At 40.4% G+C, this 23936-nt stretch overlaps 2 protein-coding genes across 2 annotated transcripts; one reads left to right on the top strand and one right to left on the bottom strand.

The window, feature by feature from the left end:
• Positions 1-291: 291 nt before the first annotated feature.
• Positions 292-4988, bottom strand: LOC131986999 (dual specificity protein kinase CLK4-like). Its single transcript, XM_059352142.1, has 12 exons — positions 4967-4988; positions 4740-4816; positions 4285-4441; positions 4107-4173; positions 3241-3354; positions 2919-3085; positions 2477-2571; positions 2148-2277; positions 1236-1318; positions 1039-1118; positions 759-849; positions 292-679 (listed from the first exon to the last, which is right to left on the bottom strand). The coding sequence occupies exons 1-12, from the start codon at positions 4986-4988 to the stop codon at positions 527-529; spliced, it is 1236 nt and encodes a 411-aa protein (XP_059208125.1). The 3' UTR covers positions 292-526.
• An 11975-nt stretch (positions 4989-16963) lies between these two features.
• Positions 16964-22111, top strand: si:ch211-247j9.1 (rho GTPase-activating protein 22). The gene is made up of 9 exons (XM_059352439.1): positions 16964-17015; positions 17676-17789; positions 18116-18323; positions 18395-18527; positions 19624-19697; positions 19874-19995; positions 20175-20409; positions 20802-21764; positions 21871-22111. Exons 1-9 carry the CDS (start codon positions 16964-16966, stop codon positions 22109-22111), a joined length of 2142 nt encoding a protein of 713 aa, XP_059208422.1.
• Positions 22112-23936: the final 1825 nt, after the last annotated feature.

Genomic DNA, 23936 nt, shown 5'->3' with positions numbered 1-23936 from the left:
TCGTACTAACCATGACATGATATCTTGTCATGAAGGAGGTTATAAAATGCCCCAAATTTCACCTAAATTGTGGCAAGATAAAAAGTGGCACACCCAAACGTTTTTTTTCATATATGTAATTAAGAAAAAGTTTGGATAATATACACACACCCCTGATGGTGTATGAGTTCATAAAACAGTGGTAGATATTCATTGTATGTAACAGAATTAAGACACACCGAAATGCAAAATATTTATTAACAAACTGCTGACAAAAATGACTAAAAATCAATGGAAAAAAACACGGAAATACTTATTGATAATTGACTTTTTACAGTGGCATGCAGGCTAGTGAATCAAGATGGGATGTTTTAAAAATAGATTTCAAGTAGACAGGAATGCTCTCTGGGACTTATGACTGCAAATGAAACTGAAAATCATTCAACACATGCAAACACAAACAGTTTGCTGTAGTAACTGCTTTAGTAACACTTACATTACAGCCTGAGGTATATGTGTAGAATGTGTGTGTGTGACTGTGTGTGTGCTAGCTACGCTGCTTCTGCGACCTCAGCGGGCTGAAGAATGGGTGCCACAGCGCCTCCTCCAGGGTGATCCGCCTGTAGACGTCGTACTCCAACATGAGGCCGAGCAGGTCGAACAGCTGCCTCTCTTCCTCGTTCTTCCTGTACATGTACTGCTGAAAAACAGACAGTTACTCTGAGCACCTGCTGACACATCACGGCTGCAGGTGATTGTCTGATCTGAGTGCTGCATACCTTCAGAGGTTTACAGTTCTTCCTGATGTAATCGTCAGAGGAGCTTTGCTCGTCCCAGTTCAGACGCTCGTTGTGAATGTAATGCTGTTTTCTGCACACAACACAGCACAATACAGGTCCTACAGTAGTTAGTTTCAGTTTCACACCATTTTAAGTGCAGCCACAGTGCAACCATGTGGAGCATAATAAAGTTCCAATGTGTAAGATATGACCAGACAGACATTTTTTAATGTGTCTAGGGGAATGGATAGTTTGGCTACCTCATGTGTGTGTGTGTTACCTCGTCTGTTTCAGCAAATGGCGGGGAATCGGCCCCAGGATTCTCTCCATCATAGCCAGATGTTCTTTACTGTCGTGGGTCTGAAACAACAGATAGACAGGGTAGAAAAATGTATGACTTTTTCTCTCTGTGTGTGTGTGTGTGTGTGTGTGTGTGTGTGTGTGTGTGTGTGTGTATGTGTGAATGTGTATGCATACCGGGAAGAGTGTACGTCCAAGGTAAAACTCCATGAGAACGCAGCCCAAACTCCAAACGTCACACGACTGGTTCCAGCCCAGATCTGTGCATAAACATGAGCACTTAAAACTAAAATCACGGATCATTTAACATGTAGCTTAACAGGTCTAATTGAGTAATTCTGTGTGTGTGTGTGTGTGTGTCAGACTGACCTAGAATAATGGGAGCACAGGGAGAAAAGTGCAGCCATGGCTCAAAGAAAGAATTATCAAGACATTTCCATCTTATTTTCTACAAATGTATTTTTCGTAAAACAAGAAAGATTAGAGTTGCTTACTCCACTAAAATGAAGTAAATAATGATAAAATAAATAAACTTAATTTTATAAGATACTTATTTAATTTGTATTAGGATCAAGTTTAAATTGTCTAACTTAAATTGCTGATTTTCTTACACTTCTGTAAGGGAGAAAAGACTGGATCTGAAATGCTAAGTCAATGTTCAATGTTTATACAATATTCTTAATAATTCATTTAGGATTTTAATAATTTATGAAGCAAAAATATTCACTGTTCTCTGTTACTAATGTCTGAGCCATGAGATAGTTCTGCTTTTCTCTATTTTATTTTTATTATTGATCTCAAATTGTATAATTTATCCCTAAGTTTAAAGTGTTAAAATGAGATCAGCAATGGAAAAAATCCCCCATACATCAGTCTGTTGCATGCTCTATTCATGCCCTCCAGGTGAACTTCTTCTATCTGATACAACAAGTTGAAGAACTGCATATAGAGGTCAAATTAAGTTCATTTTCTTCTTCCTGCCTGAAGGTCAAAGCTCCTATAAATGTGACGAAACATCTGATGTTCCCGGAGGTAAATTAGTGTGTGTGTGTGTGTGTGTGTGTGTGTGTTTGTGAGTTATGTATGTACCCAGTATGACCTCTGGAGCTCGGTAGTGGCGTGTTGACACAAGGGATTCATGGTGTTCGTGGTCAAATGTGGCAGTGCCAAAATCCACCACCTTCACATCCAGACTCCTCAGTTTTCTCTCCTTACATTTCTAACAGAGAGAAAGAGAGAGAGAGAGAGAGAGAGAGAGAGAGAGAGAGAGAGAGAGACTGTAAGGATGTAGCCTCCTGGTCTTAAAAATGAAGCCAATGCATTCTTTCTAATAGCCAGCAGTGGGACACTTTTTTTATATAGTTTTTTGTAGTATGTAATCAAAGTTGTATGTCTTGTGTAATTAACAAAGTTTTTACCATGTTATCATTGTACTCCAGGTCGCAGTCAGAGCAGACAAACAAGATGTTCTCTGGCTTCAGGTCTGTGTGGGTCAGCTTATTACGATGCAGGACTGTGAAACACACGCAAAAAAACACATTCATTTTTTACCAATATATGCAGGGGTTTTTTAAACACAAGAAATAGGCGAGAGACTCCTTTCCCATTTCAGAGCTCAGTTAAAGAGAAGAAAAAAAAGATTTAATTTTTGCAGACACAGCATTACAAAAAAAAAAAAATAGGCAATGTCTCTGCACTTCATAACTCATTTTGCTGCTATTGTCATCAAAGACAACCTCCACTAAGTACAGGAAAATCCAACTCCACGATGACCACCTGAAAAGTGACCAAAAACGATAAGGTCAGGGGTCAGAGGTCACACGGGTGGTAGAAAGTGGTGAACACACACTCTTTACTCACAGCAGACAGCTCTGAAAATCTGGAAGGCCATGTGCCTGATCTGCTCCACGTTGAACGGAAGGAACTTGTTCTGTCGGAGGAACTCGAAGGTGCTGAGGCCCAGCAGCTCAAACACGATGCAGATGTGACCTTCATACTCGAACCAGTCCAGCATCCTCACACAGGCACTGGCAGGAGAGAGTCAATGATCCATTAACATGACACGTTGTGTTACCTTTAGCCTGTAGGCTAAATAAGGACACGAAGGACTAAATCAAATGCTATTGGAAGAGAAACTCGCCCCTCAGGATTTACTGGGAGGGTCTGCTTCAGCTACACTCACAATATGTTGTCATCATCCAGGCTTTTGATCTCCTCCAACACTGCAATCTCTGATTTCGCTACTTCACGGAAACACTCAATGTTCCTCACGATTTTCACAGCAACATGCTCCTGTCTGTTCAATACACAAACAAAAATGATTAAACTGTTTCTGGTTTAAAATGGACTTTGACTGGAACCGGTCTGTCATCTCTTAGGGTTTTTTGACTGGGAACCGGTGTCCGGCCAGTGCTTGTGTGGTTCGCAGTTAGTTCAACTTGAGAACCAGCTCTGAACCTGTTTGCTTTTCCCCAGGCTCTAGAGCCACGTCAATACGTCACTGTTAACGTCTGTATATGTCTCCGCCCAAGTATAATAACAATGCCAGACTACATGTCTCTACAACACATCTGTGCTGCTCATCTTGATCACTATGGACACCGAATACATCCGAATTAACACTGAAAGTAAGATGTTCATGATGGACTTTGTTGTAAGCTAATCCTAGCGGACTAACGTTAGCCCGCTAGCCTGCATCAATCACATTGCAGTTAAAGAAATCAGATAAATGAATGACACATGTTTTAGTTGGTCTCTCTCAATGGCACCAAGTTGGTTTTGTTGGTCAGATAGCCCCGCCCCCATCCCCTGACTTAGCGATTCTCAACAGAAACCGTTCGCAATTGGGCACTGGGCCGGGCACCTGTGGAAAAACCCTATCTATGTCTGTGCTGGAAGGACTCACAGAGGCAGCAAATGAAGCCACAACTGTCTGAAAAATATGCCGGCATCAATGAAAATAATTGATGAGCTCGGAGGCATACTATTCTGATTAATCAAGGAACTGGTCCTTTCCTATTCTCATCCCTAATCAGCAGGCATACTTACTTGTCTCTATCAATGCATTCCACCACTTTTCCAAAAGCTCCTGCTCCCAGTGTAGACACCACCTCATCTGGAATGAACAGACAAACAACAGTGATGTCTTAAAAGGCAAATTTCAGTATTAAAGTCATCAAAGCTATGACAAGGACAACAAAGACATAAAGAGGCCATTGTCAAGTACATCTCTCTTTCATCACGAGGCCGATGTGATAGACCAGGTGTCCCTCTTCGTCCTCCTCACAGCTCTTTGCCTTCTCATTCTTCTTTACTTCATCATCAGCATTGACAGCGCTGTCACCATGAGAAGCAGATTTAGGCTGGAGCGAGTTGTCGTCAGGCTGAGTTTAGTGTTGATACAAGAAGGCAGGTGTGTATGGTGTTGGTGTTTGAGACGCACAGGTCGACAGGATATATGGTACAGTACAGAGAAAGACAGGGTGACAATATGAAACATGTCAGTTTCTGTAAATCACAAAATTACTTAATACCAATGGTGGACCATTTGAGCTTAACTATATTTTTGTCTAATCTAGTTGTACAGCCTGCGTGTCTACCTGAAGTCAACACTTATTTACCAATGATCTGGAAATGTGACATTTTTAAATTTCAGAATAAACAGGAGGAAGAGAATCGTACCGAGTTGCAGAGTTTGCACTGGTTGAAGCTTCCAGTCTGTCTGTCACTGTGGCTGTCTGTTTTTGGGTCATCATCGTCTTCCAGCAGAGAGAAAGCAGTGCAGTAGTAAACAGTGAAACCATACACCCACTACTCAATACTGACTCAGTGTGAGCTGCATTAGACATGAATATAAGTTAAATCATCAAAACACAAGTGGAAATTAAGGTAACCTTTCCAAGACTCACATTCATCGTCCAGTTTGCCCATATTACTGCTGCACACACTGCGCTCTGTCACTCCAATGTGCTCCCTCTGCTTCAGCCTCTAGAGGTGACCACTGCACACAGAAGAAGAAAAAACACACAGGCTTATAAAGGTTATAAAGCTTTTTCTAATGACAAAATTCTTAGAGTGACAACTGTGCAGGAATTTTTTCATTTTTTTCTGTATCTCAGTGGAACTTTTGACACTTAATAAAATATCATTGGGACTCAACATCTGGGCACCATAATGTCACAGAAATCCATCCAATAATTAACATATTTTGGATAAAAAAAAGAAAAAAGACAAAAAAAAAGTACATACCATGAATATCTAAACATACAACTTGATTGATGACATGCTATTCTATATTGGTACAATAAAGGTGCCCTTTAAAATGCTTAGCAGAAGCATTATGACTTACAAGATCTGTTGCTGCACCCTGATGAAGAATTATACGTATATTCCCAAGAGTAAAAGTCAAAAACTCTTTAGCGTCCTCTGGTATTTTTCTGTTCTGAGCTGTTCTGCTACATTTTGCAAAGGCAGAGACGTTCAAGTGAAATATGTTGTCTGTTGAGAGAAGTGCAGGAAAACAGCTCATCCTCTGAGCTGTGCCTGGTATTCAAACCCTCCGTCGTCCACTCCCCCTTGATCTACAGGGACAAAGATTTCCCTTTCTCCTTCAACCCGTGATGTCCTCTTCTCTGTTTCCAGAGCTAAACATAGCGTTACATCCCTTCAACCTACAAACCTATTGGTGTGTCTATCTCCAGGGCTCTCTCTCGATCTTTCCCCGGCCTTTTTGGAAAAGGTTTAGTTACAACCCTTCTGACAGCAGGTCAGCTTCCAGGGGGGTGCGAAGATAACCTGAAACCATAATGGTTCCTGTGGGGAAATTAGGTTTTTGGAGCAGTCATTGGATATGGCAAGGTGAAACAGACCAAAGATAAACACAATATTTATATTAATATCATTATTATTATTGCTATATCAATAGAACATAAAAAATAGATGGATGAATAAATGTTTTTTTCCTTTTCTTTGATTTGACATTCAGCAAAGCTATTATTAAAAAATGCAGCTATTTCACTGTGTGATATTTGCATTAATTGCGGCACTCAGCCCACTGGGCCCTTCTAAATATGTTAAACTTTTAAAAAGTTCTCAAATATATCATATTATTTTGTTTATTCAATTGGGCACTGGAGTTTGTAGAAAATATTACTCAAACAGGAGTGAAAAGTTGATATTTTGGGGGACTGTTTTCAGCATGTAGTGCTCTAGTGCCGGGCAGTGTATGTGGGATCAGCTCAAAATAAACTTGTGTGACCAGGACAGTGCATGGTTTGGAGAAACGTGTCAATATCATATGTGTCATGTGCGTCAGCGAGCACAGAGGAAACTTCCACCATAGGAAATGAAAAAATTCTGTTGCAGGTATAAATTTGTTTTTTGACAACAATTTCGACAAGCTCTCTGGCACAGAATAATAATATATATATCAGGCTTCAGATAAATGGAAAATACTTAAATAAACAAATCACTTTTGGTTTTCACCTGATAATAACATAAATATAGTATACCACAGCCATATCTTATATGTGTCTTTAGTACCTAAATCAGGTTTCCAATGGGTGATTGACATCTTGACAACATGTCCACAAGCTTACAGTTTACTTCTACCATATCTTAATGTGATGAAAAGCTCTCTCCGTCCCTCCCGGTCTCCCTTCCACAAATAGCAGACATGCCATACGCAGTGGGGGTTTCTCTCTCCCTGCACGTTATTTCTTATTCATCTTTTCATCACCTCCTCCACTCGTGCAATGTATCTATTGCTGTATCTTTTACACTTGAAACTGAATGTCAGTGCCACCTACAATCTGCAGAAGTTTCCAGATTTGAATATTCTTGAATATATATTATATATATTATACTTTTCCCAGAAGGAGAAAATAAAATAAAACAATTTGCAATTATTTTCTTTTCAAATGTATATATTTAATACCACCTTAATGACCCACCCCTTAGAAAATGTAATTTAAAAAAAAAAAAAAATACCTGCATGTTTTAGTGTGCTGTTATAAAAATATGTAGATGTTTTGGTTGACTGGCCTATAAATGCCGAGGGGCTTTGCTTTTAATAGCCAACAATGTGAAGGAGTGTTAGACCTTCCCAAGCAGGAATGTATCCCTCCCAACGTGCCTCCCGGGTCAGCTATCACCGATTGACTATAAATCAGCGCAGAGGACGACTCACTCCTGCTGACAACTTGCAGGACCGTTGTCACTCACTTAAGATCCTCCAACACTCACTACTTCCTCACCAACCATGCCAGGAGAGTAGAATGTTTCACTCTGTATACAGCTTGATAAGTGGAACAAGAGAGGGGTAATGTGTCAATTCCAAATGCAGCCACCAAGACTTGATGTAAAGAAAGGGCTCGTTCACATGAATGCTTTAAAAACTGGGCTGGTGTATGATGCTCAGACTGCTCTGCAAATTGTTTGTGTGGTATTTCTCAGGGATCTATGCTTGTGATGTTGATGGAGGACTTCAGTGCCGACTGAATGTGCAAGGTCGCAATTCAGCTAAATTCTGCGGGGGGATATTTTGAACAAAACATTTCACTATAATAACGGCATAACCAGAATAGTTCAGATATTCAACCTGTTTCAGAGACTCAAAAAGAATCTCTGGCTAGACGTGCAGACATAACTTTTCTTGCACATCAAGAGATGGGTCAAGACCAGACACTGGTCTAGTGAACCTCTATTGTACTTCCACAGAAAATCAACAGGAGCTCTGGTCAGATGTCTAGATATTGACCAAGGTGGTCCAAGTGGGTCCCTAGCCAGATTTTCAGATATTAAACCTGTGTTGCACATTCAACAGACATAGAAAAGTTGTTCTGGACTGATAAATGTTATGCAGGCATGCTCTAAACATCTCCTGCACGTTGCTGGGGAAAACAGGGAAGGGCATTATTATCATTATTTGTATCACAGATGTCAATGGTTCCCAAATGACAGCGGTTCACTTTTCAGAATCGGGTCGCAAGGGGGGTTGGAGCAAGTGATGGAAAATGTATTCAGATCCATTACTTAAGGAAAATTACTAATATAACGCTGTGAAGTTACTCCACTACAAGTAATGTCCTGCATTCAAAACTTACTTAAGGAAGAGTACAAAAGTGTCAACATTAAGATGTACTTAAAGTATCAAAAGTCAAAGTACTCGTGATGCAGAATGGCTCCGTCGGATTGTTTTACATATTACAATTGTTATTATTGGATTATTATAATTGATGCATTTAGTGCTTTCATTTTGTAAAGATAGGGCTCATTTTAACTACTTAATATACTGTTCTGAGGTTTAATTAAACTAAAGCTGGCAGCCAGAGTAAAAAGTACAATATTTGCCTCTAAATTGTAGTGAAGGTAGAAGTATAAAGTTACAAAAAATTACACCTCAAGGTACCAATTCCAGCTAACACTGGATATGTTTCTTTTATAACTGTTGTCATCTGTCTTACTGTCTTTTTAAAAAATGGTTTAACAGCGGAAAAACACCCAAAAATAACAAACGCTTACAATTGTACTGGGGACATGCATTTCCCGTCGGACAAACTCACTGACTATCTGAAATGTCTCTCCTCTCCCTTGCTGATCCTTGACACTTTGACACCATGAGTTTTCTGCTTTGAATGAGATATGATCTCACTTTGAATGAGATATGATCTCATTCAATCCAGATGGTGAAGATAGATGACTGATATCTTTAATTGAAGGGGATTATCGGTCCTATTAGTTTTAGTTTAACTGTTCATCTGATATGGCTTAAAATACACTTAGAGGAAATCTAACAGCAGCACACACCGATCTAACAATGAGCACTATGCCTGCTAACCACACGGCGTCCTCTGGAGAGCTGCACAATTACATGGAGCATGCTAATGTTACTGGAACACAGACTAATTATCTCTTTTTACATCCTGAGTGAAAGCAGCTTTAAAATACTTAATCATTTTTTAATGTTTTTTTATTGAAAACAATGTTCTTCTTAAAGTTTTGAGTGTTACCACAAAATTATTTTACTGCAAACTTAATGGTTAAATCCTTGTTGTTGCAATGCCACTCTGAGAGATTCCTGCACTTGGACTAGTATGTGCTGTATTTTTTTTTGCTTACCTGTCTTTGTTATTGAAACTGTGATGTCTTCTGCTTCTCTTCCTCTCTGGCTTGCTGCTGTTTGGTTTCCTCCTGGTCTGTATGAAGAACTTTCCCTCCTCCTCTCGGGCTTCCTCCTACCAGTGTCCCGCAGGGGTAACACAAACACTTGTTGCTGGCTGCATATCTGCCAAACAAGGAGAGACCGAAATTGCGTCGGTGGAGCAATAAAACATTATGTCCCACAGAAAACCAAGACGTGAACATTCCAGTGTACTTCAAGGCAGTAAAATCCTCAGCCAGCTGCAGTGAAAAGGGACACGAGGAGTAGCTCCAGCCCCGACCCCTGGCGTGACCCAGCAGGGGCTCCTCTTTCATCCAGCAGGAGAAAACATAGTGTACAGTGTCTGATCTGGAGCTGTTGATGCAAAATGATTCAGGAGATTTTGTTACATTTTGAATGAAAACTGGACACTAATTAGACTGTTCAACCTTCATTTCATGCCGGATTATTGGACATTATGTAAACAAAGTGCCATCATGTACAAGATCCGGGTCCATACAATGTTTTTGCATCTGAGTCATAGGATCAACTGTGTATTTTTTGCTCCAGTACTACGTGAGAACGTTGCAGCCAGTAGCTGCAAATTGAGCTTCTTATAACAGTCTGAGCCTGTAAGTGGTAAAAAAAAAAAAAAAAACTCTCTCTCTCTCTCTCTCTCTCTCTCTCTCTCTCTCTCAGTACTGGACTGATTTCAAAAATTGTCAGTGAGAATTGTCACTTAGACACAAAAACATAGGATAATGGGGTCAAAAAAGTTAGAAAAATACCGAAATTCCCCTTAAAATACATTCTTCTTTTGGTCTCATATTGAGTTGGAAAAAAATGGTTTGTTTCACCAATAAGGTTGTGTTTTCCGTTTGGTTTGTTTGTCTGTTTGTCAGCAGGATTACAGAAAAGCTACTGCCCTGATTTGCATTATGTTTGGTGGAATAGTTTTGCATGGGCCAAGGAAAAGTTAATTAAATGTTGAAGCAGATATGAGTCACAGGACTGACACATAAAATATTTTTGTTAACAGTGCAAGGTAGGTCTCGGTTTGGTGTAGATTTGTGCTCTCCAAGTGCTCTTCTAGTTATAATTAGTTTACTGTGCTGAAGTAACAAGCAACCAAAAACGACGCATGAAAAATCGGATGAGGTCAGTTTATCCACTGTGACTGTCCCCTAAAATATGATCTGGTGTCATTTGTACAGCAGCTTAGTACAACCTATAATTATGTGAACAGTTAAGGGAAAAGGCAAGAGCGAAGATACAGAGTATCAAGAATGACAAAGTCCATTTAATAGGAAAGGGAGAGGTGGTGGATGGGTCAAACAAACCCAGGACTTTGACCCAGGAGACCAGTGTTTGTGTCCTCTGTAACACCAAAACTCAGTGTCGTCATTTAAAGTTACATTTAACTTCAAATTAACTAAACTGCCTAAACCGAAACAATGATAATATGATGATAATCATTGAAAAAATTATTAGACCACCTTTGTTTTCTTCAATTTTTTTTGTTCATTTTAATGCCTGGTACAACTTAAGGTACATTTGTTTGAACAAATATAATGATAAGAACAAAAATAACTAAGAATTTAATTTGGGAGCTGATATCTAGCCATTTTCCATAGTTTTCTTGATAATGATTTTGGTTATTACCAAGAAAACCATGGAAAATGGCTAAATATAAGCTCCTAAATTAAACTCTTATTAGCTATTTTTGTTGTTATCATTACATTTGTCCAAACAAATGTACCTTTAGTTGTGCCATGCATTAAAATGAACAAGAAAATGAAGAAAACAAAGGTGGTCTAATTATTTTTTCCATGACTGAAAACAGTGACCGTTATGCTTAAGTATGAGGACGCGATTATCTCCTTCCAGCACAAAACATTCTTTACAACCTGCGCCAGGGCTAAATCTGACAATAAACTAAATTTAACATCAAAACACCAGGGCTTACAGCAGATGTGGCAGACAGCCAGGCATCCAGACGCCTCACAGATCCTCACACTAAATATTTTGTGGTGATTTTCATCAGCTGTCAAAGTTCAAAGTTCCTGCAGTGACATCAGTGATGGGTGTGGCCAGACGTGCAGCGGTTTATTGCTCCATGTGACTCAAGTGAAGATTAAATCTTTAAATGGAGTGAATCCAATATGGAAGCAGCTGCAGGTGATGAGTGACTGACTGCAGACAGTACTGTATGTACTGTACATCCTATATCATGTCTAATATTATTTATAGGACAACTTTATATACATTTAACATGGTGTGTATTTTAAACATTTCAATAATAGGTTTATTGGTTTACTTTACATGTGGAATCCAGTCTTGTTAACTTGAACTGTCAAGTTTTTCTCACTGGACTAAATAAGTAAATCTGATTATGTGAATCATATGTCATTTATAATTTTCAGGTTTTAAAAGGCAATAAATTGCAAATTATTCATTCATGATTTTAGACAAAGACAGCTGTTTGGAAATCAAAACGGCTTAATTTCCTTTGCCCTTTAGTATGACATTTTTTTCTGTCTTAACTATGATCTTTCTATATATTTAGCATAAAATTTATCCAAAAACCAGGAATATTTATATCAGATTGGTCCCACTAATGTGCCTCTCCTTCATCAAAATATGAAGGCTGAAAATTTGACATTTAATGAAATGTGAGCTCTGATGTGTACTGTTGATAAAAAGCACGTGTGTGTCATGGTCTATAACTTTATCAATTATGTAAACAGTCTATTTAACAGCCACGTGTGAATGCAGCTTGGTGCGAGAAAGTGAAAGGTGACCGGTTGAAACTTTATTGATGCACATCAACCACCGACACAAGCTTGTATTTCTGTCCCAAACATAAAAAAAGAATAAAAATACCCACAACTTTAACAACTAGCATAGCTCAAATTCTGAAACTAGATGCTGATCCCATCACAAGCACAAGTGCTCTTCTCCTCTTAAAAGTAGTTATTTATTTTGCTATATATTTAATATTTTACTTTATCAAAGATTTTTAGATTTCCTTCCTAATTATCATTCTTAACATGTAATCATGCTGTATTTTGGTTATCTGACTTTTTTTTTTTATCAGAATAATGTCCACTTAAACACCAACAAGCATGATTCCTTTTAGCTCATGAGCTTTATTCACGTCAGCAGTGGCAGTTTTATCAGCCAAGATTAATCCAATGAACCACTTCTATGAGCTACTACTATTGTCAAAATTAATTACATTTCAGTGGAATTGAATTATCCCATTAAAATCTCTTTTTTTTAGGTTCTCAAACTGTATGCCATTGACTGTATGTGCTGAATCTATGACAGTGTTTACAGTTAAATGTCTACACTAACAAAAGAACAGTGTCTAATCTGAGTAATGTGTTCCATTGTTTCTGGCTGGGCCCGTTAGAAAAGCTTATTTAAATGGTTTTAATTTTAGTTATCATGTATGACCACTTGAGGGCGCTGCTTTTGGACTTGTGTTTCTCGTTAAATGATGCAGACAGTGGGGCAATAATTCAACCCGTGTGATTCATGACAGACGTGCAGTCAGAGTGAACAGGAGTGGAGGTGACAGATTACATTCAGTGAGACACACACACACACACACACACACACACATACTTACTTAAGCCCTCTTTGGGGGCGCACACACACACACACACACACACACACACACACACACACACACACACACACACCACTTTGTAATGAAGAGTGTGCCGTCCATTCCAGTTGTATTGACACACAGATGTGAAAGCTTTCAGCTGTGATTGGAATCCAGTCTATCAGACAAACAGGCAGACAAACAGTATAGCATTGATATTTATTGGGTTTCTGAGTCTGTTGCACTTAAAATTACTTATTTTTGTTCACCAAACAAAAAACCTCTGGTTGTCTGTAAGACAAGAAAGCACAAGTAGTTTAACACTTTTATAGGACTGTCAAGAACCTTAGAGTAAGGAGAGTCAACATTGGGTTCCCCTAACCATGACAATGATATTTCCCAGCTAATATCATACAGGGCTAAAACATAGAGACAGACAACCATTTATGCTTACATCCACACCTACGGGAAATTAACCTAATCTGCATGCTTTTGGACTGTGGGAGGAAAATCCATAGAACCCAGAGAAAAGCCACATTGACAGAGGGAGAACATGCAAACATAGAAACGCAAGGGTCAAACCCATAACCAACTTGCTGTGAGGAAACAGTACTAACCACTGTACCACCGTGCTGCTCCCTAACAATCTATGGTCTTTTATGTTAGAGGATTGGAGGAATTGTTAGATAGACAGGCACACAAACAGGTAGACATACAGTAGAGTATGGCAGTTTTTTCATTGGCTTATTAGCAAGTCGGTATTCACCATCAAAAGTGTCATTATGATACTTGGAAATGTGTCTTTCTTGTCAGCACAGAGAACTTGATAGAAGCGAGGACACAATACCAACAAACTACAGGACAGGAAATGATTAAAATACTGTTTTAGTAACTGTGGCTCAGTTGGTAGAGTGGTCCTCCCTGACCGGAAGGTCGGTGGTTCGATCCCTGACCAGTCTAGATACGGTCAAGATACTGAACCCCAAATTGCTCTCGATGCTGTGTAATCAGTGTATGAATGGTTAACTGATGGTGGCAGGTGGCACCATGTAGACTAGCCTCCGCCACCAGTGTATGAATAAGTGAGTGATGGATCATCTGTAGTGTTAAAGCGATTCGAGTGGACCATTTACCTATGGTTTTGGGATAAGATGTTGAATGACTACATGTGGCTGTAATGTACCAACATGTCGTCATATCTATGACATAATAGGTTGTTTGTCAATCGCTCCCAAAGGGACATATATCACATATATTCTATTTATTGTTGTGAAATTGTTGCATGATCAAAGTTTTAAACACAACGCCGAAATGTTGGAGAAGCACAAAAAAAGTAGTTCAAACTACTCTGCTCTAAATACTAAAATAAAACACATTCCAGCAAAAATGACAACAGCCCCTAGAGGTCTCTACCAAACAATAAACATAAATATGAGTCATAATAAGCTGTAACAGATGTTTTTGTGGTGGTCCAATGTACACGTCTGCACACTTTTGGTGGTGTAGTTGCAGTATGTCTGGTGTATATTTTAGCCTCCAGGCAGGAAAACTGTTAATATTTGATTGCTTGTATTGACTACTAACAAAGCTTTTGCAATAGACTGTATACTGAACTGTACTTTAGGCCAATGAGCTTTATTGAATTGGACTGTATTGAGAGAGGAAGAGAGAGAACGGTTCCTCATACTTTAATTGAGTTCAAAAGTTGACTGGGCCAACCAGCCTTTCTCGCTTTTATGTCCACTTGAATCATGATGGCAGTGTGTGTGTGTGTGTGTGTGTGTGTGTGTGTGTGTGTGCTGCAGCAGACCATACTTCAGCAGCAGCAGAATTTGAGCCAGATCATCTCTCTCTCTCTCTCTCTTTCTCTGTCTCCCTCTCCCTCTCTCACCATCAGCTGTGATTACTTTGGTAAAACAGCGCTGCGTCGCAGAGAACCAATTTTCCTAATGCACAGCCTTTACACACACACACACACACACACGCACACATACAGCATGGTTATTGATGAGGTAAATGGGGAGGGGGGCAACAAGGGGGCACACACACTGCTGGGAAATGGAGAGGGAGAGAGAGACAGAGGGAGAGAGAGAGGATAGTGGGAACAAGACAGAAGGACGAGCTAGACGGGGACAAAGAGAGGGACAACGGGCGAGACAAATAGGAAGGAAAAAGGGCCAGAGTGAAGGAGAAGAGCAAGAAGAGGGACAGGAAGGATGAAGACGTGGACATTCAGATGTGTAGACTGGAAATGGAGCAGGGCGTCCTTTTAAGGAGCTAATAAAGCAAAGGACAGAGAGGGAGACAAGGAAGGAGGGAGGATGCAGGAGGGAATACTAAGATTGTTTCTTTCCTTACGGACGATGAAGTAGTTTGACTCCATGGCTGGTGGAAGGGACGAGAAGAAAGTAAAATGTTCCTTCAGGATGGTTTAACTTTTGTCAGCTGCTGACAGAAAATATGCTATAAAAACAGAGAAATATAGAGAACGAGACTCATGCAGGACTCATACGGCGAGACAGTCATCATGATATATTCGAAAGAGAGGAAGCATAGTCAGACACCTCCCTCTTGGTGCTTTAGCAGACTGGAGACAGTTTTGTGTTCATGGGTGTGAGCGGGTATGTCCTCCACAAAGTCTATCCTCTTTAAAGCACCAAAAGGACGACTGAAGACTGGGTGTCTTGTGCTCTGGATACTGACAACTGCACCCAAAATGATTTGATGTCGACTGTGGTAAATGCTGATGTTGACGAGAAGTTCTGCCAAGAGGAACCAGCGCATCCTTTCTGAAGAAGTCTCAACAGGCAGCTTGGAGCATTTTGATGGTTGTGTTGGTTAGTAAGCAGTACTGCCCGTGTATATTGGACTAGTGAGGATGCTCTTGTGATGAGAAGGCTGGAAATACTACATAATGGAAAATGTTGACTTTGTCTAGTAAGTGAATTGAAACTCCTAGTGCATCCAAGGCCAATGGAAAAATATTTTAAGAATAGTCAGAAATTAGCTGTGAAAGGTTGGGTCTATGTGTGACTCCATATCAAACCAGAACTTCTCCTAAATCCTGATCCACCAAGAATCTCTCCTCAAGGTCCTACACTATCGACCAGATACTTCTTTTTACAGCGTCTTTCTACGTGGGACATCTTTTGAAGTCTTCACCCAGCTGAATAATTAAGTTGTCCACCAGGTGTGATCCTGTATCCAAATATGTTCCTTTAAGGCTCAATGCCTATCAGACACCCCTTCCTTGGAGGTTAAATCTTCATGTTAGGTCTCTAATCCACAAGAAGACATATATCAAGGAGGAGCCTCTTTTAAATAACAGAAATCCTGCCAAAAACCTTGTTTTTTTAAGGTTGTGTATCGAGCATGATCCTCTCTTCAAGGCTTTATGTCCATCAAGGCTAACCTGAGGTTAGCATGAACACCAAGAAGCTCCTTGAAAGGTTAAAACATTGCAAAGGACTATTTTAAAAATCTGATTATCTAACTGGAACTCCTCTTTTGCGTCCTACATTCTCTTCACTTGAAATATTTCAATAAACATCCATTCTCTTTATAAGGCTGGATTTCCTACATGAAACTGCATTTGTAATGTGTAACACCCACCTGGAACTGTACCTGGAACCAATAAATATTCACTCTCTTGTGACTCTTTCAAAAATTCCACCTCTCTTTAAGGCTGATTACCTGGAATATTTTATTAAAGGTACTATATCCACCAAGAACATCTCTTTTTAACTTTTTATAAGACAATGTCCTCCTGGAACTTAAGGTTAAATATATACCAAGGACCTCTCTCCACTTCAATTCATCTCTTAAGGTGAAATATCCAGCTAGGAACCTGTATTTAAGGGGGCATATCCACCAAGAAGTTCTCTTTTTTATGGATTTTATCCCTCAGGAACAACTCTTATTGGACATATAGCTTTTCACAATCTGCCTAAGTCCAACCAGCTAAACCTGGGACTCTGGGTGATGATAGGGACCTAAGACTGCAGAGAGCCAGAAGAAAGAATAACATAAGTGATGCATTTTTTTATGCACGGCTGCTGTCTCACTCTCTAAACTTCACAAGTCTGCAAAAAAATAATTTGTGTTGAGCATCTACGACTGTTACTATAGCAACAGGAGCAGGAGTACTGCAGCATGGGACTCAGCTGCTTCAAGTCCTGGAAACATGACAGTACAGGCCACAAAGGTGAGACACACACACACACACAACCCATCAATATATTATTTGTTAATCCCTCTAGAACTCTTGCTGTGTGTGTTTGTGCGTGTTGCCCTTCAATGACATCTGTTAAATGCTGACTCAGACTCTTAAGGGGACACTGTATGTGTATGTGTGTGTATGTATGTGGTTCCTACATTCATGTGTGTGTCCATGTGTGTGTTTGATGTGACTTTGAGGAGGATAGACAGTGGAGCAGAGAATGTATGTATGGTGTGTGTGTGTGTGTATGGTGATAGTGGCTGATAGTAGGGGTTAATATTTATCTGACATGGGTGCTCCCATGTTAATGTTTTGACAGGGGCTGCAGCTAAACACATTTTAGACAATCTAAAACAATCAGTATCATTTTAAGTGTATACTGTAATTAGGATATTTTCACAACTTTATCTTGCTGTCAGACAGCTCTGTTTAAGTTTATGCAAAGGTAACTTAAGCGTTTATCAATGCTCACTTCAAAGCAAACAGACTCTATTGACAAAAACAGTAATTTTACCGCACAGTATGAAAGTGTTATTGTGCGACTTCAGACTTGCATCTTGGCTTGCATTTTTAACTTTGTCATAAAGTACTGAGACTTGACTTAGACAAAGCTCCCTGAAAACTGCCATGTTTGTGTATATGCAGGTAACAGAGACGTGTTGGCCAGCCCAGGCTCGTATTTCTTTCTATCTAACAGCGCCGGTCAGGGTGACGAGTGGCTGAAGAGTCTCAACAAGGGAGTCTGGATCCCCTTTACAGGTACACATAAAATCATGCACATGTTGTGTTTTCATCACTATAGAGGACAACACATTTCACGTTTCAGTTGCTTTTTCTGAGTTGTGACTTTAAGATGTCTTCTTTAATGAATGCTATTCCTGCCACACTGTGGTGTCACTGCTGAAGCTCTACCTCAATGTAATGACACAGACAGCATTGGAGATGTATGTCTTTTAACATTGCTTTTTTTAAAAGCAATTTAAAGGTTTTCAAATAGCTAACCTGACCAGTCATATTGTTTCTGATTGGATGTGGTGGACCTCAGCTCCAGAGAGGAATCCCATTAAAATCTTCCTCCCTTGCAGGAGTCTTTGGTCAGCGTCTGGAGGAGACGGTGTTGTATGAGCGCCGTTATGGGGTACGTTTAGTTCCTCTGGTGGTGGAGCAGTGTGTGAACTTCATCCGAGAGCGTGGGCTGCATGAAGTGGGCTTGTTTCGCCAGCCGGGACAGGCCAGTCTGGTGAAAGAGCTTCAAGAGGCTTTTGATGCAGGGGAGAGGCCGTCCTTTGACAGGTACACTCAAGCTTTTACTGGATTCTGATCACTTCAAAAGGTTTTGTGTAACTTGCTGTGTTTACCTGCAGTAGCACAGACGTCCACACTGTGGCGTCACTGCTGAAGCTCTACCTCAGACAACTGCCGGAGCCTCTGGTTCCTTACAGACGCTACCAGGACTTCCTGCTCTGTGGTCAAAAGCTGTCCAGTGATCGCAAACTGGTAACTGCAGCTCTGTACACAACACTGTCAAACAATCATTAATTAAAAGTAACCTAACACCTCCTGAAAATGTTGTCTTTGCTGAACTCCAGTGGTTAACTTTTTACCTGGCTGCAGTCCTGTAGAGGTGTACTTCAGGACCCTTCAACATCACTGTTGGGTGTGTTTACATTTGCAGCAGGTCACACTAATGACTAAACCCAACCACACCCATCAGTGATGCTGTGATTTGTCAGATCTGAAACAGCCTTTAACCACAGAGGGCAACAAAACATTGTTTTCAATCTAGTGTTAAGTTACTCTATAGAGTCAATATCACCATAAGGTGACTTAGAGACCCCCCCCCCCCCAAAAAAAAAGAAAGAGATTTTACATTGAACTTCATATTTATTGTTTATTTATTTATTAAGTAGATGTTATGCTGTTAGAAATGCATGTTGGTCAAGCTCCCACTTAAAAAATAAAATAAAAAAAATAACTATAGGCAGACAATGTACATGCAAACAGCAAAATGTTTAGTAAATATATTTCAAATTTCAGAAAGGTTTTTATATCAAATGATATTTCACTATGACAGGGTAGACATGTTAACCTTGGGGTGGGACATGCCAAAATCACGTACATCAAATGAAAAAAACCAACAGTATATAATGAAGGAATCTCATTTTAGGAGACTTATCATTGTACTGATATGTGTATAATGTTTGGCCATTTATAATAAGACCTCAGAGTTTCATTATTCTGCTACATTTTCATGATGACTGAACAATTCTGATGAGGACACCAAAAGGCACTTTATAGTGATTTTGACTCCTAAACACGTCTTATCTTTAGCCTACTTCTTATAGTTTATAAGTGAAGTCTAATAAACAACAAGCCATTTAAAAAGAAAAATAAATTTGCATTATTTATATGCATGCTTTTCATCAGCTGGTTCCTTGCTGCCACTTATATGAAGTATGACCTCCCTCCAGTAAACATATAAACATTTAGTGTGTTTAAACCAATAAAGGAAGAAAAAAAACTTGCTTTCTTTTCTTTTCACCTTCTTGACTCCCATCCTCCTCTTATTCTGTCACTTTTCTCTCACTCTCAGGTTTTGGGGGAGTTGAGGAATCTTCTTCATGAGTTGCCAGTTGCAAACTTCAACCTACTCAACTTTATCTGCCAGTAAGACCCCTTCTTCTTTGCCATTTAGGCATTTCATGTCTTGTATGATTAAATATTGAGTGGAAAAGGTCAATGCAAAATGTTAAACTTATTAAAACTTCCTAAAAATGGCACATATGTATAGATATATGGGTGTTGAAAATGAATATTCTGACTGAATTCAGCATTCAACGCAGGTTTCTAAATGAGGTCCAGAGTTACTCCAGCAGTAACAAGATGAGCGGCCAGAACTTGGCCACTGTGTTCGGACCAAACATCCTTAGAGCCAAAACTGAAGACCCACAAAGCATCATGGGAGGTAGACAGCACCATATGAATGATGAATTTTTGTTTTGTTTATTTTAAAATGATGGTGTTTCAAATAAACATTAGCGTAAAATCTGTGATGTTTCACGTATGTTTTTTAGTCACATTAAAATTGTACACATAGTGTTTTTAATTAAGGCCTCTATCTTTATCTCTCTGTATGTGTTCTAGGTGCAGCACTTGTCCAGGTGCTGATGTTGGAGCTGATCAGAGAGCATGAGTCTCTGTTTGCCAAAGTCCCGCCATCCGTCTCCGCCCGTCCACTTGGAGGTTCACATGCATCGCCAAGTGCTTTAAGGCAGCCTCATCTCCACCAGTCCCCCTGCCTCCGTCAGCTCTCTATGCCTCTGATTGTAGAACGCTCCAGAGAGTCAGGACAGCCGGCTGCAGGCGATCGGAACCCACGGTAGCTTCACTATCAAGCAGCACTAACAACATCTCATCCAAACATGTGCATGTATGCATGTAATGAGCGGAAATTGAAATGCTTCTGACACATCCAAAACTGATGCTAGAGGTGTACCCAGAGCATCATATTTTGAAGTTAAGGGCCACCATCCAAATGTTGGTGTTTGTCGAGTTAGTAATGAGAATGTGTTGGTCCTGGCCCTTGGAAATGTATCACTTTTCTTCTGTTGTTTATCCTTTCTCTCACACCCACCCATCCTCAGAGTCTTATTCTGCCTTACCTACCTACATTTTATCAAACGCTGTTGTGGTGTCGATCCTTGCTCATGAAATGTGTGAAAAAAGTGGATTTTCTTGAGCGTCTAACCCCCCTTTCCTTCCTTTCTGTAGCTGCTACTCTGCTGCAGCCAAATCAGACTTGTCCTCTGGCCAGAAGAGACTTTTCGGCCATCGCTACACCTCCTCCCACCCAGAGAACTGCTTCTACCCCTTGCCCACATCCAGTCAGCCCCTTCAGCACCACTCTGAAAGACACAACATAGATTATCATCAGCCCCATAGTGGCCGAGGACCATCCCCTGCAAATGTTGAAGCCTCTACAACCAGCCTCCAGCTTCAAGACCCACTTCCAGAGAGCTCCAAGACCAGACCAATGCCAATGAGCTGGGCAGCCTGGCCTAGTCCGAGAGAGGCAGGTGCTGGTTTCTGGAGCTCTGGTGCTGCAGAGGTAGAGGGTGCAATGCCAGGAACAGCCAGCGGGGGCAGCAGTGAGGATCAGGAGGACAGCAACCTTTCAGCCTATGACAATCTGGACAGAGCAGCTCTTCATCAGAGGATGGATGATGTCACTGGTGGACATTTTGAAACCAACGACCCAGGAGGCCATATTGGAACTTGTGAAGAGGAGGTAGAGCTAGAAGAAGCAGGGCACACAAGGGACTCATCCTCTTCATGGTCCTCCTGTGAGGTTCTACCATTGGACGAGAATAGTGATGCTGTAGATGCAGTTAGTCCTGATGTGTCACCAAAGAGATGTAAAAGGTTACCTTCAAGTCAGGTAGCAGAAGAGGAAGATGACAGTGATAATGACGATCATGAAGACAACAATGACAATGATGATAATGATGATGAGGATGATGATGACATCCATCACCATAACTCTCCGGCCTCTTGTTCAGTACTAAGTGACAGCCCTCTCAGTACGGGCAGCTCAGAGGTGTTCCTCCCATCTGGTCCTCCAGACCTCCAGGGACCTGAGCCTCAGTCACAACCCAGGGACGCTCACTCGGCCCTGGCTGAGCTGCGGCAACAGATGGCCCGGCAGAAGGCAGAGTACCACGCAAGGATACAGAGGTGAGAAATTAGTACAAGGAGGAAAACTTCACAAATGCAACATGTGGCATGTGTTTGTTCTGTAAGTGTATGTATAATATGGGATATATGTGTGTGTGTGCCGCAGGTTGCATCGCTGTAATGATGTCCTCGAGCGGCAGGTTGCAATACTACGGGTCAGTCTGGAGCAGCAGAAGCGCAGCAGAAGTGTTGCAGAGATCAAGATTCGCAACATAGAGCGAGCCAAAGCAGACGCCGACCTCCGCAACAGCACGCTGCAGAGAGAGATGGAGCTATTCTTCCAGATGTATGGAGAGGTCAAAAGAAGAGGAGGGGATGAAGGAGGAAGAGGAGGAGGGAGTCTTTGAAGATACATAGAAAGATGCAGGAGATATTTGAAATGTATGGATGGGTCTCAAAAGGATGAGATCCTATAGGAAGGTTTGTTGCAGAGAGCTTGATTAAAGGAATGGGAAGAAGATGACCTCGACAGGAGTTCCAACTCCTCTTGCAGACATGAAGGCATCAAACCTTGGAGGACTAAGAAAGGGGAAGAAATTAAACAAGTTATTGTCTGATCCAGAAGACAATCTAGAGAAAAAAGACAGCTGTGTGTCATTTTAACCAGTTAGCCTCAGACCGTATAAGTTAAGTTCACCATTTCCAGAAGATGGCAAGAAACTTTTTTAATTTTAAGAGCAGTTTTGGACGTTGGCAGCTGTGCAATGAAAGTGTGTTCCTGCTTTATGCAAAGAAGTCACCAAACTTTCTATTCAGGGAGCCTATGGTGAGGTATCATTTAACATAAACCCAGGCCTAGGCTATGGGTATTGAAGACGCAATTGCATTTACACTTGTGTTCAGTATGGTCACAATGCTTAACCTCTGTAGGTGGTTTGACCAATCAGATTGCAATCCATCCTCAAGGTGTTTTGACTGCATTTACACCTATACTTCAAGTGCAATTTCACCACCTGAAATGCATTTTAATGCAAGGTGTAAATTGTGTCACTGACATTCAGCTTACACATCTGATTTCAGGAGTTGGAAGAAACTGCAACAGGAGTGCATGATGCCAAAACTCGGGCTCAGAGTTCTGTGTCCACATAAGAACACTTGTGTGGGTCTCTGCCTTCTTTTTAAGCTACGTAATGTTGTTTTGGGGTGTTCGCTGACTTTACCTGCCACCCTTGTTTTCCTGACAATCTCTTACTTGTCTCCAAGATAGTCAACAAAACATGTTGATGTTTACTGGCGTACCATTTGTGACAGTTCGTAACAAGAGCAAGATGCATCTCAGAACGGCTCGGACTAAACAATCAGTTGTGAACCACAGATTCTCTTCCAACTCAAGGGTTTCATTGTCTCACCTCAAAAATGTATCTGTAACAGGCAATTTAATTCAGTGTGGGTAATTCAGGCAACATTTGTCAAACCCTGAGTTGAGCTCATTAAAGCAGAAAATACTGTAAAATCAAGTCTTTGAACGGTTGTACCAAGTGGTCAGCTAATGTCCATGTGTCTTGTTTTTCACAGCTCAGGACCGGAGTCAGTTGGAATTCTTGATTGTCAAGCTGTGAACTGGATGCAGCATCATGTCATGTTGTCCTTGCTCTAAAAATGGAGGGACTTTTTGCAAATAAGATAAATATCAAACAAATGGTATTATCGGAGCAATCTGGTTCACTTTAAGATACAGATCATGGAATCAATTGGTCATGTTCCCTGTTTTTCACTATAATAAACAAAATACTGACTGAATGCTATACTTAATTACTTTTTTTCAGGAACTAGACTGAAATGCTGTGCAGGAGTTCTTGAAGACTGAAACTACACTCCAAAAGATGCAGGGTGAAGATGTTTTTGTTTTTACAGTTTGAGTACCAACTATCATAGTGACTGAAGGCACCTCTCAAACAAAGATACCAGTAGTCCTGTTCACTCTGCATGAAGATGCTTTTGCAATAAAAAAAACTCTTATGCTTCACCTGAAAAATAAACTCTGCCAATTCAATCAGTGAATCTTCTCATTGTATTTGTATTGAACTTGCATGAGTTGGACTGGTCGACGGTAAAATCACATTTTATGTGTTTTTATTGGAGGTCTGCTGGGTTAGAGATATACTGTACAAACTGTCACTTATTTGTTTCACATAAACCTGATTAGCTTCTTTATTCCTAGTTGCCTGTAAT

The sequence above is a fragment of the Centropristis striata genome, chromosome 15, assembly GCF_030273125.1.
Source record: "Centropristis striata isolate RG_2023a ecotype Rhode Island chromosome 15, C.striata_1.0, whole genome shotgun sequence".
Classification (NCBI taxonomy): Eukaryota; Metazoa; Chordata; class Actinopteri; order Perciformes; family Serranidae; genus Centropristis; species Centropristis striata.
Note: the sequence above shows the minus strand (reverse complement) of the source record. Positions and strands in the feature narration are given on the sequence as shown.

Bases quoted from the DNA above. Each gene is read 5' to 3' on its own strand.
- LOC131986999 (XM_059352142.1), bottom strand. From the start codon at position 4,988: ATGGGCAAACTGGACGATGAAT. The intron at 4,442-4,739 runs GTACGATTCTCT...CACTAAACTCAG, and splicing joins AGTGCAAACTCTGCAACTCG to CCTGACGACAACTCGCTCCA. The intron at 4,174-4,284 runs GTACTTGACAAT...TGTTCATTCCAG, and splicing joins CCTCGTGATGAAAGAGAGAT to ATGAGGTGGTGTCTACACTG.
- si:ch211-247j9.1 (XM_059352439.1), top strand. From the start codon at position 16,964: ATGGGACTCAGCTGCTTCAAGTCCTGGAAACATGACAGTACAGGCCAC. The intron at 17,790-18,115 runs GTACACATAAAA...CCTCCCTTGCAG, and splicing joins AGTCTGGATCCCCTTTACAG to GAGTCTTTGGTCAGCGTCTG. The intron at 20,410-20,801 runs GTAGCTTCACTA...TCCTTTCTGTAG, and splicing joins GCAGGCGATCGGAACCCACG to CTGCTACTCTGCTGCAGCCA.